At 47.0% G+C, this 16,679-nt stretch overlaps 1 protein-coding gene across 12 annotated transcripts in view; it reads left to right on the top strand.

Annotated features, from left to right (window-relative positions):
* The window catches only part of LOC102261631 (paralemmin-2), a 382,189-nt gene that overhangs the window by 189,820 nt on the left and 175,690 nt on the right, over positions 1 to 16,679 (top strand). For all 12 annotated transcript variants that reach the window (XM_005859770.2, XM_014534401.1, XM_005859771.2 and 9 more), the window contains 2 exons: positions 10,969 to 11,083; positions 11,948 to 11,969. In XM_005859770.2, coding sequence (XP_005859832.2) covers positions 10,969 to 11,083; positions 11,948 to 11,969 — 137 coding nt within the window. The remainder of the gene's footprint in view (positions 1 to 10,968; positions 11,084 to 11,947; positions 11,970 to 16,679) is intronic.

Raw genomic sequence — 16,679 nt, 5'->3', positions numbered from 1 at the left:
CCCCCAGCTTTCTCTCTTCCCATTATTCACAAGTAAAATAACCCAGTCCTACACAGGGCCTCACTCACTCACTTGAACCTTCTTGCACATTTCTGTCTCAGAGCCCTTTTAGAAGGCCCCCAAGCCCTTCTCTGCCTTTAAAATCCTACTGAAATGTCTCAAGCCCCTGTATCCTGCCCTGCCCACTCCCTAAGCAGCGTTAGCCAAGCTCAGGTCTTGGCATTCCCGTAGCATTTTGGACTTCCAGTTTGAGCTCTACTGAGTGCTGCTTTGTAATTGTTTATACACCTGCCTTCTCCATCAGATGATGACTTTCCCAAAAGTAGAGCCTGGGCAACTATTACGATATTAGCTCAACACATGCTTGACAAGCAACTAATGAATGATCCAGAACATTTCAAACCTCTCTTCCAAGGCCCCAGAGACCCAGTGCTGTGGTTTTGGCTCTAACCACCCCTATTTTCATTTCAGGCCCGTTTCTCCCGTCCAGGTGCCTGATCTGTGAGCCTAGTCTACCTCCACCCAAAGCCCTGATTGCAGCCCGGGGCTCCTGAGGGGAAGGGGCAGGGCTCAGTGGCTGAGCCTCTGAGAACATGTGGGGGAACAATAGCAGGAAGCGTCCAAGCGGGAAACAATCAGCAGGCACAGCCCATGCAGAGGAGCTTCCTGATTGGCTTGATTTGTTCGGAGCAGGAACTCTTAGAATAACTTGGGGATTATCCCAGTGGGACGACAAATTTCTCCACTAAGGAGGAGCTGTTCCCTGGCCATGTCGTGCATGGAAAACATGATTAGAAAAATATAAATCCTAAGAGGAAGGTCCCTTTAGGAAGATCCGTATGGATTACCAAGCCTCTGAGTCCCTGCCACAGCTCCCGGGCCAGCCTCCTTCTGAGTGTCTACTTCAGGCTCAATTGAACCGTCACCTGTGCCTTCCAGATAGATAGCATTCGCCCCTCTGGGACTGAAAGGCCAGAGGAGCTGTTATCCTTTGGTGGCCTGTCCAGGCAGCTCATGGGAGTCCAGGTGTCGGCCGCAGGTGGGGGTGCTCCCTTTCAGAATCACATCCCTGTGGATGGAGCACTGGCTGTGTCCAAAGGCACGCTTGTAGGCACAGTGGGAGGCAAAGTAATACACCAGACACGCTCCACTCTCATGGAGCAATGGCCTCCAGACCAGGTTTTGTTCTGTGCAGAGGCTGACCCGAGGCAAGGATGTTGTGGGAGCGTGGGCGGGGCTCCCAGTCCGCTCAGGCCTCCACCAGAGCAGGAACATTTGATCAAGATGTTGGGAAAGAAAGTTCTATACTGGAAAGAGGAAATCCTGAAATCTTTGGAGTTGGGGGCAGTTTCATTTGCTCTTGGAAGGAGGCAGCACAGGGCAGTCTAACATCCCAGGTTCCAGCAACAGGCAAACCTGGGCTTACATCCCAGCTCTGCCCCTTGCTGCTGCTGGGTCACAAGACACTGGACTCTCACACCCTCAGGGCTGTCATCTAGCAAGTGTGGATTATGGTAGCAGTTACTGCGCAGAGTTCAGAGTGACTGATGGTTACCAACCATTCAGCAGGTTGTCTAATGGTAAATGCTCAAGAAAGGTTAGCTATTTTTACCACTATGTTTTTGGACACTAAATAATTCTTTTATGAATGTCTCACTAAGGTATTAACTCCATCAGTCTCTCCTGAGTGACCTCTAACGTGGACAGGAGGCAAACATGTTATCCCCAAGGTGGGCATTTGTAAGAGCTGTGGCTGCAGCTGTGTGGATGCACATGCGCACACACAGAGGCTAACGGGAAAGTCGAGCTCAGCAGGAGAGCTATCGCCGAGCGCTGTTTAGGCACAAACAGTGAGTAAACAGGGATTTGGAAGAGGGGAATGCGCCACATAAACACTTTTCACAATTTTCACAATCAGTTATGCACACCGGATGCTTCCTGCATGAAGGGGCGAATGCAAAAGAGAATCATAGGGCGAAACAAAGTTAATGCTGAGACTATCCATCATTCTGGCCCAGTTCCTGCATATCTGTGTTGTCCACCTGTGGTTTTATTTAGGTGAGCCCCAGAGGAAATAGGAGCAGTGCATTACACACACACACACACACACACACACACACATGGGGTCAGGTGAAATTATATATTGGAGATATTTGGGGGAAAGAATGAAAAGCCTGGAAGACAGAACAGTTACCTTTGACATTATCTGATCTGCGAGAAAGGAAGTGATACAAGTTTCTTTTTCACTAAGTCCAGAATTGCCATTCATTTGCATTTGTTGTTTTTTAAGAATCATATTTGACTGAAAGAATGGTGTCAAAGGGTCCATCTTGAGGCTACTTCCAGCTGAGAAACAATTTATGCATTTACTCAATCAGTCATTTACTCAACCAGCACTGCTTGGGAACTTTACCTGAGCAGGGTACCTTGCTAGAAGCAAGCTAGGTAGATGCTTTTGATGTCAAAGAGAGATAAAGAAGAGATGACTATTAACCTCAAGAGCTTTTAATTCCATTGATTAAAATACAATGGAATAAAATTGGTGATGAAATATATCCACGAGATATGGCAGCAAGGAGGAAGGGCAAGGTCTCAGGGATGACTTCCAGAAAGAGATAGTACCTAAGCAGATTCTTAAAGAATGAGTAATAGTTACTCAGGAGGAGGGAAAGAGCGGGAACCGGGGCAATCCAGGCAGAGGGGGTGGTATGAGCAAAGGCATTGAGGCAAAAAAGAGCACTCTGTGTGCAGGACCTACAAGGAACTCTTTGTTGCTGGAGGTAAGTGAGAAGCTGAAAGTGTGTCAGATTAAGGAGTTTAAGGCATAGAGTCTGTGAAGGGTTTTCAGCAGGGGGGTGCAATTGTATAGGCACAATCTGGTTTTGAGGGTGATGAATCTGGGTAGGGGTAGAACAAGCAATTGATTAGAAGGTCGCTGTAGGCATTTAGGAGGAAGAAGGAGAGAGCCCATGCAGGGCTGAAGAGGAAGAGATGTGAAAGAAATCTGTGGGGCAACTTGGCAGGGCTTGGCGGCTAATACATGTGTGTGGTGATTATCAGAGAAGAGCAAGTGGGAGGTCAGGATGATAACCCTGTTTCCATCTGAAGTACAATGGATTGGCAACAGTATCAAAAACTGAGCTAAAGAATGCCTGAGGGAGGAACAGCTTTATGCAGAAAGATGAGTTTGGTCTTGCATATGTTGGGTTTGAAATATCTGTGGAGCATTCAGGGGGTGACATTGAAAATACAATTATATATGGAAGCTGGAGTTCAGGGAAGAAATTGAATATCTAGGTTGGGTAGATGTCAGCATGTGGGTGGGAATTAAAGCACAAGACTGGGCATGATTTTCCAGGGATAAAGTGTGGAACAAGAAGTGAACAGCCCTGGTTAGTTGCTCAGTGGTTAGAGAATTGGCCCCCACATGGAAGGATCGTGGGCTTGATTCCCAGTCAAGAGCACGTACCCGGGTTGCAGGTTCCATCCCTGGCCCCGGTAGGGACATGTGCAGGAGGCAACCAATCAGTGTGTCTCTTTTGTGGCAATGTTTCTCTTTTTCTCTCTCTCCCCCCTTCTTCCCTTCCACTCTCTTAAAAAAAAATCAATGGGAAAAAATATACTCAGGTGAGGATTAACAAAAGAAGGAAGAGGAGGAGAACAGTGAACCAAATGAACATTTGACGAAATGATAGAAGAGAAGCCCATGTGGAGAATATGGTGTCATGGGCTCCAAGGCAGAGAAGAAGTGCTGCACAATGTTTTTAAAAATGAAGTCAGCTGATTCACACTGAAGGGTCTCCATTAGATATAGCAGGTGTGGACTTTAACAAGACCGTATACAACAGAGTGGCGGGGCAGAAGGCAGAGTGGCGGGGCAGAAGGCAGAGTGGAAAAAGCCGAGGGGTGGTTGGGATGTGAGGATGTTGAGACAGCAAGAGGCGAAAAAATATACTCAGGTGAGGATTAACAAAAGAAGGAAGAGAAGGAGAACAGTGAACCAAATGAACATTTGACGAAATGATAGAAGAGAAGCCCATGTAGAGAATATGGTGTCATGGGCTCCAAGGCAGAGAAGGAGTGCTGCACAATGTTTTTAAAAATGAAGTCAGCTGATTCACACTGAAGGGTCTCCATTAGATATAGCAGGTGTGGACTTTAACAAGACCGTATACAACAGAGTGGCGGGGCAGAAGGCAGAGTGGAATAAGCCGAGGGGTGGTTGGGATGTGAGGATGTTGAGACAGCAAGAGGCGAGTGCTGTTGGGGAAATCTGGAAGAGAGATTCAACAGTAACTTGAACAGGATGCAGGTTCAAGAGAAGTTCACCTATTTTTAGTGTGAGGGACTTGATTCTTTTTATGGACTAAAAGGAAGGAGGCATCTTGGCGAAAGGTTGAAGCTACAGGGGAAAGGGGGAAATTGATAGAGTGCCATCCCAGAGGAATCTGCACAAGGTCAGGTGCACAGGTGGAGGTGTTGGCCTTCAGAAGTGTGCCTGAGTCGGAGGCTGGAGGTAAGAAGGCTGGATGAGACTTTTTCTCTTCCTATGAAAAGAGACATTTCTTGGGAAGAGTTTAAGCTACTGAGAAGTGTACTGTTTAAAGGAGATCATCTCACTGTCACGTAATCAAAACCCTTTATTTCTGATAAAACAGACTCAAACAAGAATCACACTCAAGGAATCAATGCTCAGTGTAAGCTTGGAAATCATTTCCGTAGCAGAAATCAACCTGCCCAGATTCTGAGCCACGTGATTCCAGATGGAATAAATACACAAGACAAGGAGGGAGGCTGGTTGCCAGGGGCTAAGGAAAATTTATGGAGAGAGAAATTTTCATTCATCTCTATTCAGGATTAAATTTGATTAAACCAACATTATTAATGAAAAATGTTACTATGTCCCAGCTGTATATTTAGATAAAGCAATAAATCAATCTAATATCAATGTTGTTGTTTTTTCTCAAGAGGTATATAAATTAGTATATTTTGAGGGAAATTAGCAAAACCAAGATTTGAAAAATTATACTTAATATCGCCACCTCCAAGCTAGTTTCACTATAGAATCCTTTAAAGGTGTGTTCTTGCTTTACCTTGCTTTTCATTCTTTCAACAAATATGTACAGGGAGGAATCTGAGGTACAGTGAATAAAATACAATATTTTATCTGTACTTGGGAGAGAGGTAGTAAGGTTGGGGGGATAAACACATTTCCAATACCCTGATACCATGTTGTGTGTCCCCGGTACCAAGAGGGCTGGAGATGCTGTGGGGATTTGGATGGGGACTGAACACATTCGGTTGAGGGGACTTAAGGGAAACTATTTTACTAAAGAGACAGAGCTGGGTTTGGTCTTTGTTATTAGGTGTATTTTCAGTATATGGAGTTGGCAGTGGGCAGTCATTCCTGGTTTTCTCACGGAGCGCGAGTAATCTCTTTTGGCTGGAACACAGGGGAAGGTGTAGGGCTGGGACGGGGTTAGAGCAGAGCATGGAGGGTGTGAACTTCCAGCCTGAGCAGTTTGATGAAATTCGGGAAGGAGGTGGTGGAGACAAGGGAAAGGATATGAGCTGTATTTTAGTAAATCTTGAAGGGACTGTTCTCTTCTCTGGCCACATTTCTGTCAGTGATGACGTAGAAAAGAAATGAAATGAGCTTGAGTTTCCACTGATACCTTACAGTCAAGGAAGGTCCTATTCTTTCATAAGGAGAAGTGGAAATCCTCTGTTTATTTAAGGGCCGTTAACCTTTTCTCACAGTAAGATACCCAATGATCTGCAGTGATTCCAGATACACTCATCTAAATAAACGGAAGCTGTTTCCTTGCAAGTTGAATCACAAATGAAAAATATTTGGGGAGCACCATAGAAACAAATACACTGTCTCCCTGAAATATGGAAAGTGACTTTTGTAGCATCTATTTGTGTGGAAACAAACATTATTCTTCCCAAATACTTTACCTGGGATATAGAAACAGAGATATTAAGACAGAGATAGAGAGATATAATGAGAAAGAGAGAAGGCTAAGTATTCGAATAATGCAATGAGGGGTCAGAGAGTGGCCCCGCTCACATATAACCTACTCAGTCACCTTCTTTTCGCCACCTTGTATCAGTTGGAAATTGGATTCACCTGCGATCACAACAGCAGCTTAAATTCATAACAAGAAATCTGGAGCCCATGATCCAGAGGGGTGCAGTCCCTCCAGGATGCCATCCAGACCCAGACAGATTCTCTCCTCCTGCGCACTCAGCCATGCTTAGTGTACTCTTGCCCCTGTGGACACAAGCTCACTGCTCCGCCTTCAGCATCATATTCCCTATGGCAGGCAGAGTAATGGACCCCAGAGATGTCCACATCCTAATCCCCAGAGGCTGTGAATACTGGCAAAGGGGAATTAATGTTACAGATGGCATTAAGGTCTCCAAATAGCTGACTTTAAAATAGGGAGATTGTTGCCCTGGATTATCTGGGTCGGCCCAATGTTATCATAAGGATCATTCACAGTGGAAGAGGGAGGCAGCAGAGGAGTCAGAGGGAGATGGGACTGGGGAAGAACGGTTAGAGAGTTCCACCATTCCTGGCCTTGAATATGGAGGAGGGGGGACCATGAGGCAAGGAATGTGGGTGGCCTCTGGGAGCTAGAAAAGCAAGGAGACAGATTCCCTCCTAGAGCCTTCCAAAGGGAACACAACTCTACTAACTCCTTGATTATAGTCTGGTGACACCCATGTCAGTCTTCTGACCCACAGACGTGGAAGATAGTAAGTTTATATTGTTGTAAGCCCTATATTTGTGGCCGTTGTTATGGCAGCAATTGGAAACTCATACATCGCTCTCGCACCAGGTCCCTGCCGGCAGGAAGAAGGGGAAGGACAAAGCACCATAGGCCACTGATGTCAGCCCTCCTCCTTTTAAGGAGCTTTCCCAGAAGTCTCCCCCAACAGTTTCTACTTACATCTCACTGGTCAGAGCTGCCCTGTGGCCACCCTTCTCTGCAGTGGAAGCTGGGATGGGTACATTTTCAGCTGAGCCCGTAGCTACCCCTAACAAAATGCGGATTCTGTTAGCATGGAGGAAAGGGAGGATAGATACTGGGCAGGCAGGAAAATTGGCTGGCGTCCAGCCACACTCCCAGGCTGAGCTGATACATCCACAACACATTGTTCTTTCCTTTACGACGGCCGTGTTTGGGTGTCATAGAATTTATGTGTTTACCTGGCTGTTCTCCTCACTTGACCGAGAGTGCTCAAGCGCAGACACTGTGGCTGATTTAGCTCTCTGTCCCTGATGCTCAACCCAGGGACAGATAGAGAGGTGTTTGCAAGCAGTTGGATGGATGCATGCATAAATGGACTTGGAAATGAGAGAATGATCGATGCTGTTCCCAGAGCCATAGACTCTTTGTATTTCCTGTGTGGATGGTCTGTTTGGGTTAGGGAGACTCTGCTCTGTCCCTGATGCTCAACCCAGGGACAGATAGAGAGAGGCGTTTGCAAGCAGTTGGATGGATGCATGCATAAACGGATTTTGAAATGAGAGAATGATCGATGCTCTTCCCAGAGCCATAGACTCTTTGTATTTCCTGTGCGGATGGTCTGTTTGGGTTAGGGAGACTCTATAAGACCGTTCGGCCATGCTTGCAACTTCAGCTCCAGTAAATTAAACCTACACAGCTGCACTGTGTCACCTTTCCTGACCGCCTATTACAGTCTGCTTTTCGCTCCGAAGAAACTGAGCGAGCTGGTCAGAGGCTGTTATGTGCACCTGTCTCAGCCTAAAGCTTGTGTATAAATTACACTTCCTGCCCGTTCTTTATTTTTAGCTCGGCAATATCCTACTCGGCTCCTCCAGGGAAGACTGCATTCGATTTCAGTCATGAAACTACGAAACAGTGGCATTTCCAGCCCGGCTGGGATGACTCTTACTAACCCCTAACACTGTTTCTTGGGTTGCTCCTCGGCTCCAAGGACTGAGTTTTCCCAAAGAAACACAGCGGCCTGGGCCTTCCAGCGCCCGAGGACCTGGCCCAAGCCCACATGTGCATTTGCAGAGAAATTTGCTCCTTGGTCTGACTTGCTTAGACTTACATACGCTGTCGATTTCCCGCATTCATTTCCTTTGGGTGAAACTTAGTTGTTCTTATCTCAAAAGTCTAGTTTCGTTGCTTTTTTTTTTTCTCTCTCTCTCCCTCCCTGTTCCTTCTCAGTTACCTACTATCATGACCCAAATCTTCATCACCTGAACTATATAGCTGAGAGCCCTGAAACCCATAGTGCCAGGGGCAGGCTGCAGAGACAGTCGGCCAGCCAGTGGGTACCAGGTCACTGAGAATTCTTAACCACTCGGGCTGCTTCACCGGCAGAAGCAAGTTATTTAGAGTTAGCCTTTTATTTATTTATTTTTTTAAGCCAGCCATTTTTGACATGATCTTGTTTATTTTAGAATGCCTACCTCCAAGTCCAGCCAAACAATCTTCATAAATATTGGTAGAATTGCCTGCAAATCGATGGAGTTACCCTTTAACCCCTCACTTGACACATGAGCAGCAGAGGCCCTGGCTCCTTTCCTGGGCAATAGCCTATGAAAGGCTGCCTTCTCAGCAGCAGGCCAAAGGAGGCATTTAAAAATTTTTTTAATTTTTAATTTTTTAATCCTCACCCAAGGAGTGAGGATATTTTCCCCGCATTGATTTCTAGAGAGAGTGGAAGGGAGAGAGAGTGAGAGAGGAGAGAGAAACATCATGTGAGAGAGGCACATCATTGGTTGATTCCCCTACTCTCCCCGCACTGGGGGGTGGGGATGTCGAACCTGCAACTCAGTTACATGCCCTTGACAGGGAATCAAACCCAAAATCCTCCTGTTCGCTCTGGCTGGTTTGGCTCAGTGGATAGAGTGTTGGCCTGCGGAACAAAGGGTCCCGGGTTCTATTCCAGTCAAGGGCACATGCCCAGGGTTGCAGGCTCTATCCCCAGTAAGGGGCAGGCAGGTGGCAGCCAATCAATGATTCTCTCTCATCATTGATGTTTCTCTCTCTCCCTCTCCCTTCCTCTACGAAATCAATAAAGATATATTTAAAAAAAATCCTCCTGTTCTCAGGCCAATGCTCTAACCACTGAACTGCCAGCCAGGGCAAGGCATTTTTAAAAAAGCAATTTATTGTTTTTATTCTGCTTAAAGAATACATTATTTTTTTTAAATTGGGAACATGTTAAACAAAATTAAAATCACCCAATTTTTTCTTTTACGATTTTTTTTTTAATTTTTAGAGAGAGAAACATCTATATGAGAGAGAAACATCCATTGGTCGCCTCCCACACACACAAAATCTCATCCATCCAGAGGCTGTTTTTCAGATGCCTAGGAAAGAAACAGAAAAGGCCTCAGCGGGGTACAGTGCATCCCTAGATAAATCCATGCCTGTGTCTTGGTGTTCCTAAGACCTCACTCTGAACTATTTAGGTCTTAGTCTAGCAGACTTGGTTAGCTGGTTTCCTGCAGCAGATAGAAGATGGGAGGGGAGGAGGAGAAGGGAGAGGACTAGTATAGGCAGGCACAGACCCGCAGCAAAGCTTCTAGCATGACAGAGGGGAAAGAGACCAAAAGCAAAATTGAATGAATGAGTGAACAAATAAATTCAGACCAAACAATTCAGGAAGCACAATAGTCTACAGTCCTTTCGGCGGGGACATCCATCCCTCATGACCCCAAAGGCATTGCTGCATAATGGTGCCATCCCAGTATGCCAACATACTCAATGTTTAACAGGCAGGAAAATGGGAAATACTGTAGAGCCCATATGGTAAGAATTTGGCACAATGGTCAGGAGCAAGGTCTAGAGTTAGACATCCTGGCTTGAATCCTGCTTTGAGGCTGTGCAATAGCAAACTAGTCCCTTGTCAAGCCTTAATGATCTCATCTGTAAAATGGGGATTCCTTACTCCTAGGGTCATTGGGAAGGTAAAATAAAATAAGCCATGTGAATTCTTTGCTCAATTCCTGGCACAGACTTACTGCTCAATAAAAGTTAATTTATTACGATCATTTCATTGAAAGAGTACAGCTGCTGAGACTTCCCCCCAATCATAACTGTTGCTGCTGTTCTGGAATATTCCCAGAGTCTCCAGGCAGTGCTGAAATTTCCCTTTCAGGAAATATATATATAGGATGGCTGTGAAAACTGAGGAAAGTTCCAGAAGAGTAGGGGTTACTGTATCAGTCCAATTCATCTCCTCTCTTTTGGGTGGTAGAGGGAGGTGACCGCAGGCTCTCCAGAATACTGGCCACCAGCCATTTCTTGGCAGCATATTTCCTTTGATTAAGATTGGCTCTTTCTTTCATTTTTATTATTTTTTATTTTTTATATGTCCTTATTGGTTTTTAGAGAGAGAGGAAGGGGGAGGGATAGAAAGATAGAAATAAAGATGAGAGAGAAACATGAATCAGCTGCCTCCCGCACGCCCCCTACTGGGGATTGAGCCCACAACCCAGGCATGTGCCCAGACCGAGAATCAAACCGGTGACCTCTTGGTTCATGGGTTGATGCTCAACCACGGAGCCACACCAGCCGGGCAGAGTAAGATTGGCGCTTCACACTTTGGCTAAGCTGATAGGAGAGCAATTACTCCGAGATAACTGGGAGAATATGAAGCTGTTTGCCTTCAGCTCTTCTGTCCTCTGCTGTGTAAAAACATCTACCTCCAAATGAAGCATGTGGGTGTTGAGCAAAGTGGTGGCCGTGAACTAGCGGCAGCAGCGCTGGGTTGTTTTCCTTTGGCCAACGTGTGCTCAGTGGCGACGCCGAAAACACAGGATGCTCTGTGATGTAAAACCTTGGCCTGGGGCCTCAGCGTAAGGTAAAACGGGGACTGGCAGGATGCCCTCTCCCCCCCCAGGAAGGAGCTGCTCTCTGGCCCGGGGGTGGCAGGACAATACAGTAACCCGTCCTCTGTTTGTGTGTTTTCCAGGCTGGAGCAGGAAATACAAGCGCTAGAAAGTGAAGAGTCCCAGATATCCGCCAAAGAGCAAATCATCCTAGAGAAACTCAAGGAGACGGAAAAATCCTTCAAGGACTTTCAGAAGGTGAAGGAAACATGTGATTTCTCTAAACTATAGCCACGGGGAAGTGAGCTCCGGGGAAACGGTGCCAATGGGAGAAAAGGCCAGTTGGTGCTGATGAGAAGGCTGAGCCCCACGCTCTGGACACGAGGGCCAGATGTGCGAGGACAGGGCCAGCTCTGACGCTGAGGGTGGCCTGTCTTCTGGGACCACCTGGCCTGCGGGGGAGGCAGGGAGACTCATTCAATATTAACCCCATCTCCTACTCTCCATACGTCTAATGCCTGAGAAGCCATCTTCTGTTGGACTCTAGAATCCTAAAACCAATTCTAATGAAGCAGATTAAACATGCTCCCATCGCTGTAGTTTAAGTCTTTCCTTTATAAAAAGGCCAGAAGCAAAACCATATCCAATAGACAGGAATTGGAAAAACGAAGCGTAAACACATGAAATTTCACTGTATGTGAAAACAGTCAGTGCCGTGCAGCAAGGAGGTGAGAATCCAGAGAGCCAGGAGGCTCTGTCTCAGGACCTTCCCTCCTTTCTGTAACCCCGTTTCCTCAGGCCCCTCGGCCACAGGAAAGGAATCTAAACAAATTAATTTTCCGATTGGATTTTCTGATATTACTTCTTCAATACGACCAAGGGTATTGGCTGGATAATCGAAAGCAATCTCAACTGGGAGGAATTCGGTAGAAGGTGGGGATGGCAAGCCTTTCCCTTACATTTCAGGATCCCAAACACATTTCCCAGAAGAGCAGAGAGCATTGGGTTTGCCCATCACAGTCAAAATCTGGGCCTGGCCTGGGGGACAAAGACAGGTTACATGGAGGAGGGGTTATCTTCCCGCGTGTGTAGTAACGCTCTGCCCTGCTTTTGTTTCCACAGAGCTTCTCCAGTGCGGATGGAGGTAAGTGTAAGCGCTCTCTGCCCCGGCCGTAGACGAATGTTTCCTTCCTGGTCAGCTTAGCTTCATTAACACAGGCTCGCAGGAGACGTGGTGTGTCGGTGTGTAAGGGCATCAGAAAGAGAGTGGCACCTTTCCCAGGGTGCTGAGGAGGCCCACGTCCGGAGCCTTCTCTGCCTTCTTCGGGGACTGTCTCTCAATTCGCTGTTTCTAGCTTATACAGCTGGCCTGGCTCTCCTCCTTCCCATTCGTTCCCCAGAGTCCACTGCTTGGACTTTTCTTGAAAGATGCTCGGCAAAGACTGTTAACATCAGGACCAGATCTCAGGCAGGAAGGAGCTCATTTGTGCTGGTGGGTAGGTCTCCAGGTCACCACACATTGCACATCGGAAGGCTGTTACCTGGTGTTTCTGGTTTTTCTTTGATTCGGCAACTGCAGTTTCTGCAGCCTTCCAGGGAGGCGGGGTTGGGCAGAACTCTTCTCCCTGGGGGCGGGAAGAGGGGGAGACATGAGATGTGGGAGCAAGGCCCTGGCTTCCTGCCCAGGAGGGGGCCTTCTCCTCTCTTTTCCCTTCCTTGCCTCTGCCTCCGCTCTCCTTCCGTAGGACCATGTCGATGAACTTGGGATTGTGAGCTTCTCGTTCTTTATCTTGCTCCCCAAATTGTTAGCTACGAACTTAGGAAACCCACTCGATTCCCACTTTCACTCTGGCCCTCAGCTAGACCTGCTTCAAAATGTGGGACTTGTGGGAAGGATCAGATCCATCTGCTCATCTGGTTCTTTTTTTTTTTTAATTCTTTATGGTTTAAAGTATTACATGAGTCTCCTTTTCCCCCCATTGACCTCTCCCCTGCCACCCCCACCCCCAAGCACAAGCCCTCACCCCCCTACTGTCTGTGGTCTGTGTCCATTGGTCTATGAGGGAAGGCAGGGGGTAGGGTGGTGAGAGATCAAGCAAAAGCATATTTCTATAACGAGATCTCGGCTAACTGGGGGAAAGCACAGGTGTATTCATTCTACCCTATCTCCGTAAATTAGGCTACTGTGTCTTTCAGTAAGAGCTGTCCCTTACAACATGGAGTAGTAGCTCATATCATGTGCTCATGAGGATAGAACTGATGCCAGAGCTGACATGATAGGACATGATCTTTCCTGTTTGGGGGGATTTCAGGGGCAGCATGGGAAAAATAGTGGTTTCCTGGGTGCCAGGGAAGACCAGAGGCAGAGTACATGGCTAGCAGGAGTGCAGTAAGTGTCAGCTGGGATGGGGCTTGGGACATTGAACCCTAGACACCCATATATCAGAAAGGTGCACACTGACCTTTTATGTATTCTTTCTCTCTCTCTCTCTCTCTCTCTCTCTCTCTCTCTCGCTCTCCTCAAACCAGGGCCTTTCCTGGAATTCTCTCTCTAATTAGAGAAGGGGAAGAGCCTGCATGTCATGTCCCTGGAAGCCTCTATGGGCCACAGAGACCCACATATTCCATGACATGTTAATAAGCAAAAATGAAGCCTCATTATACACTCTTGCCACTGTCTCTTTCATTCTCACTGAACTTCTCTTGTCTTTCCTGCGCTACTTCCCACTATTGTCATCTGGTCACCCAAGCATTTCCAAGAGGGGTGAGAAACCTGAGAGCTTGCAGAGAAATTGCCTTTAGGACTCTGTCCTCTGTCGCTTTTTGACAAGATGGGTGACCTCAGAGTTAAGAGGATGTAAAGTTTTAGGGATCCAAATAAATGGCCTTACCTGTCACCCTGGGTTATGATTCCTGCCACCTCTGGTTCTAACTTAGTCAGGGGATTGGGGGTACTTTTCATCACACCACATCTACTGGCAAAGAAAAGTCTGAAGGAGGAAACACATCCTTCCAAGAATGTGGCCAACATTTAGGTCACTCTGTGGTCTGAGGGTAAAAACTGGGGTACGTCCAGGGAAGGGATTGTGAAGCGTCTGATTATTTTCTGTCTTTCATTCCCAAGGCCCCTTTGACTTCAGAGTTGCCAAGACCCTCTTAGAATCCATCAACTGTTGTTGCTCAAGAACTAACACAAAATGATTGGAGGCTAATAATACCTTAATAAAAATACCCAACTTCTGAAACACGCTGGTTACAGAATCCAAGGCCAACCAGATTATATAACTAACTGTACAAGGACTACAGATAATTAGCAAGAGCAGCCCGAGTGGAATGAGGTGCCAAGGAGATGGCTGCGGGTGTTTGCGGGTGTCATGACCCCACTTCAGGCACCCTGTGACTGCCTCCCCCACCCCCCCACCCGTGTATGCCAGAGGAAATGAGGGTTCTGTACCGCTGGACCACCAATGGCTTTGACCACATGGTAGCCCTGATAGTCAAGAGCAATGTATTCCAGTCATGAGTAGAATTTCCCGGCCATATACATTCTGAACCCTCCTTACTTCTTCCTCCCCCCACCCCATCTGCACACTTGTTATATGGCGGCATCTTCATCAATTGGGTGGGTGGTTTTTACTGTCTTAAGTAGATACCATGTCTTGTGTAACTATAAATTGCATACAGTATGTTTCTTTACCCACAGAGGAGCTGGTGTGAAACCCTGGATGGGAACCAGCAAGAGAAATATGCCCTGGCCCCACCTCAGCCCTTGCTGTATGACACTGGTGTGTGACCAGTCCATGAGTTCTCACCTGGTCTTAATGTCTTGAGCCTGCACCTCATTTAAATGCAGGAAGTCAGGTTTACTGAGATCCCCATCCACAGATTTCTGGAAGCCACAAGTTCTATAGATCTGCGCTGGTCTTCTCTTGTGCCCTAAATTGGCCCTCTCGCCCCAGATTGCTGCTCCATTCTTCCCATGGATCATGGTTAGCAATCTACCCTACCCAGTCAGGGCCAGCTGCTGCTCTCCTTGGTCCTGCCTTGTGCTGGTTTGGGGCCCAGACCCTTCCCACAGCTCCCCACAGTGAGAGTAAGGTCTGCAACCCAAGTTCAGGAACACTGGCAGGGCAGCTCAACATAGAAAATAATGTGCAACTTCAGACATGTGGCTACCCCCAGAGGCCAGGCTCAAATCCAAACCCATGTTCATGGGATGCCCTGGGTGGCATTATGGCCATCTCCCAGCCCACTGTCATCTCCATGGCCCAGCTTCCTTCCTTGCAGTCACGGGTCTTCAACCATGTCTGCCTGGCCCAGGGTCCAAGCTCCAGCATCCATAGGCCCCAGAGAGAGCCAGTAACCTGGGCCTCACTCCCATCTCAGGCCTGCATACTCCTGATTTCCTGTTCCTTCTCCCCAAGTGGTTGATGTGGAAAAACCCATTCTCTTAGAGAAACTCCGCTCGCAGCTCGTGAGCCACATGCGGCTCTTTGGCCCCCTTAGTGTGGCTCTTCCTAAGCCTTAGGAGTACCCTAATTAAGTTAATAACAATGTACCTACCTATATAGTTTAAGTTTAAAAAATTTGGCTCTCAAAAGAAATTTCAATCGTTGTACTGTTGATATTTGGCTCTGTTGACTAATGAGTTTGCCGACCACTGGACTAGACCAGCGAGTTTCGACCTTTCTCATCTCATGGCACACACACACTAATTACTAAAATTCTGCGGCACACCAAAAAATATGTTGTATATTTTGCCAGTCTGACAAAAACATAGGTATAATTTTGATTCATTCATACTGGGCGGCTATTGTTGTGTTGGCTGTTGTCATTTTTTTAATTTGACAATCTAAGGGGAAAGAGGTCTGGGCCCTTGTCTAAATAGTCAGGTATTGCATGATTTAAAAGTTCCTGTGGCACACGGATTGCAAATCATTGGTCTACTCTGTATAGACCTGAACTAATCCTACTCCTAATGCAGTGTCTGTTTGCAATCCTCTCCACCACGAAATTACAAAAAGAAAAAGAAGCCTGCTGAAACCAACAGGGACACAGGGCACGGGGACGCAGAATATGGGGGAAGCAGCAGACATGTGAGGATAAGATTCTGCTTTTGGACATGTTGAGTTTGAGGTGATTGTGAGATGTTCAGTGGACGTAGGCAGTAAGCAGATGTAATTATTGATAAGTGATTGGCACCCCAGGGTCTGGGATATGGTTATGACACAGGAAGAAATCACATCATTCCACTTTTCCACTTCTCTCTGGGGCACACACAGATTCCTCCCCTTGTCTCACCCCAGTGGCTTCCGCCTCTCCTCTGACACTTTGGCACCTGCTGAGGTTCATGCCTGCCAGGGTCTCACCTCCCGGAAGAGGCTTGTCAAGGTCTTTTTCCCAAACAGAGCTGGTCTCCCTCTTTTGCACCATTTCCTGCAACTGAGCTATTGGTGAGCTCACGGGGTGTTGTTATTTGGACTCTTAGGGTTTTCTGGCTAAAACACCAGTTGAAGTATTGAAAACATGGGATAGATTCTAGAATTTTTTAAATGCATATAAAACTGGTCTTCTGAATGAATCCGGCACACAGGCTGTATTTCCAGTTCAGGGAATGAGCCCCGGATCTCCTTTTCATTACTGTTGAATGCACATTGCTAGTGTGATGGCCCACATTTGGTCAATCCCAGCAAGTTGATAATGGCTCTCACCAGCCCATCTCATTCCCCCCACCCTGAACTCATTGTATTCTTAGAATCTAGAGCTTTCCGATGACTCTTTTAATACATAGAGCAGTCCTGGGCTTGAGCTCTCTGGCCAGGATCCCTCCTGCCTCAGCTATTCTGCTGAATAC

The sequence above is a fragment of the Myotis brandtii genome, unplaced genomic scaffold (genome assembly GCF_000412655.1).
Source record: "Myotis brandtii unplaced genomic scaffold, ASM41265v1 scaffold13, whole genome shotgun sequence".
Classification (NCBI taxonomy): domain Eukaryota; kingdom Metazoa; phylum Chordata; class Mammalia; order Chiroptera; family Vespertilionidae; genus Myotis; species Myotis brandtii.
This window is presented reverse-complemented; position numbering and strand designations above follow the sequence as displayed.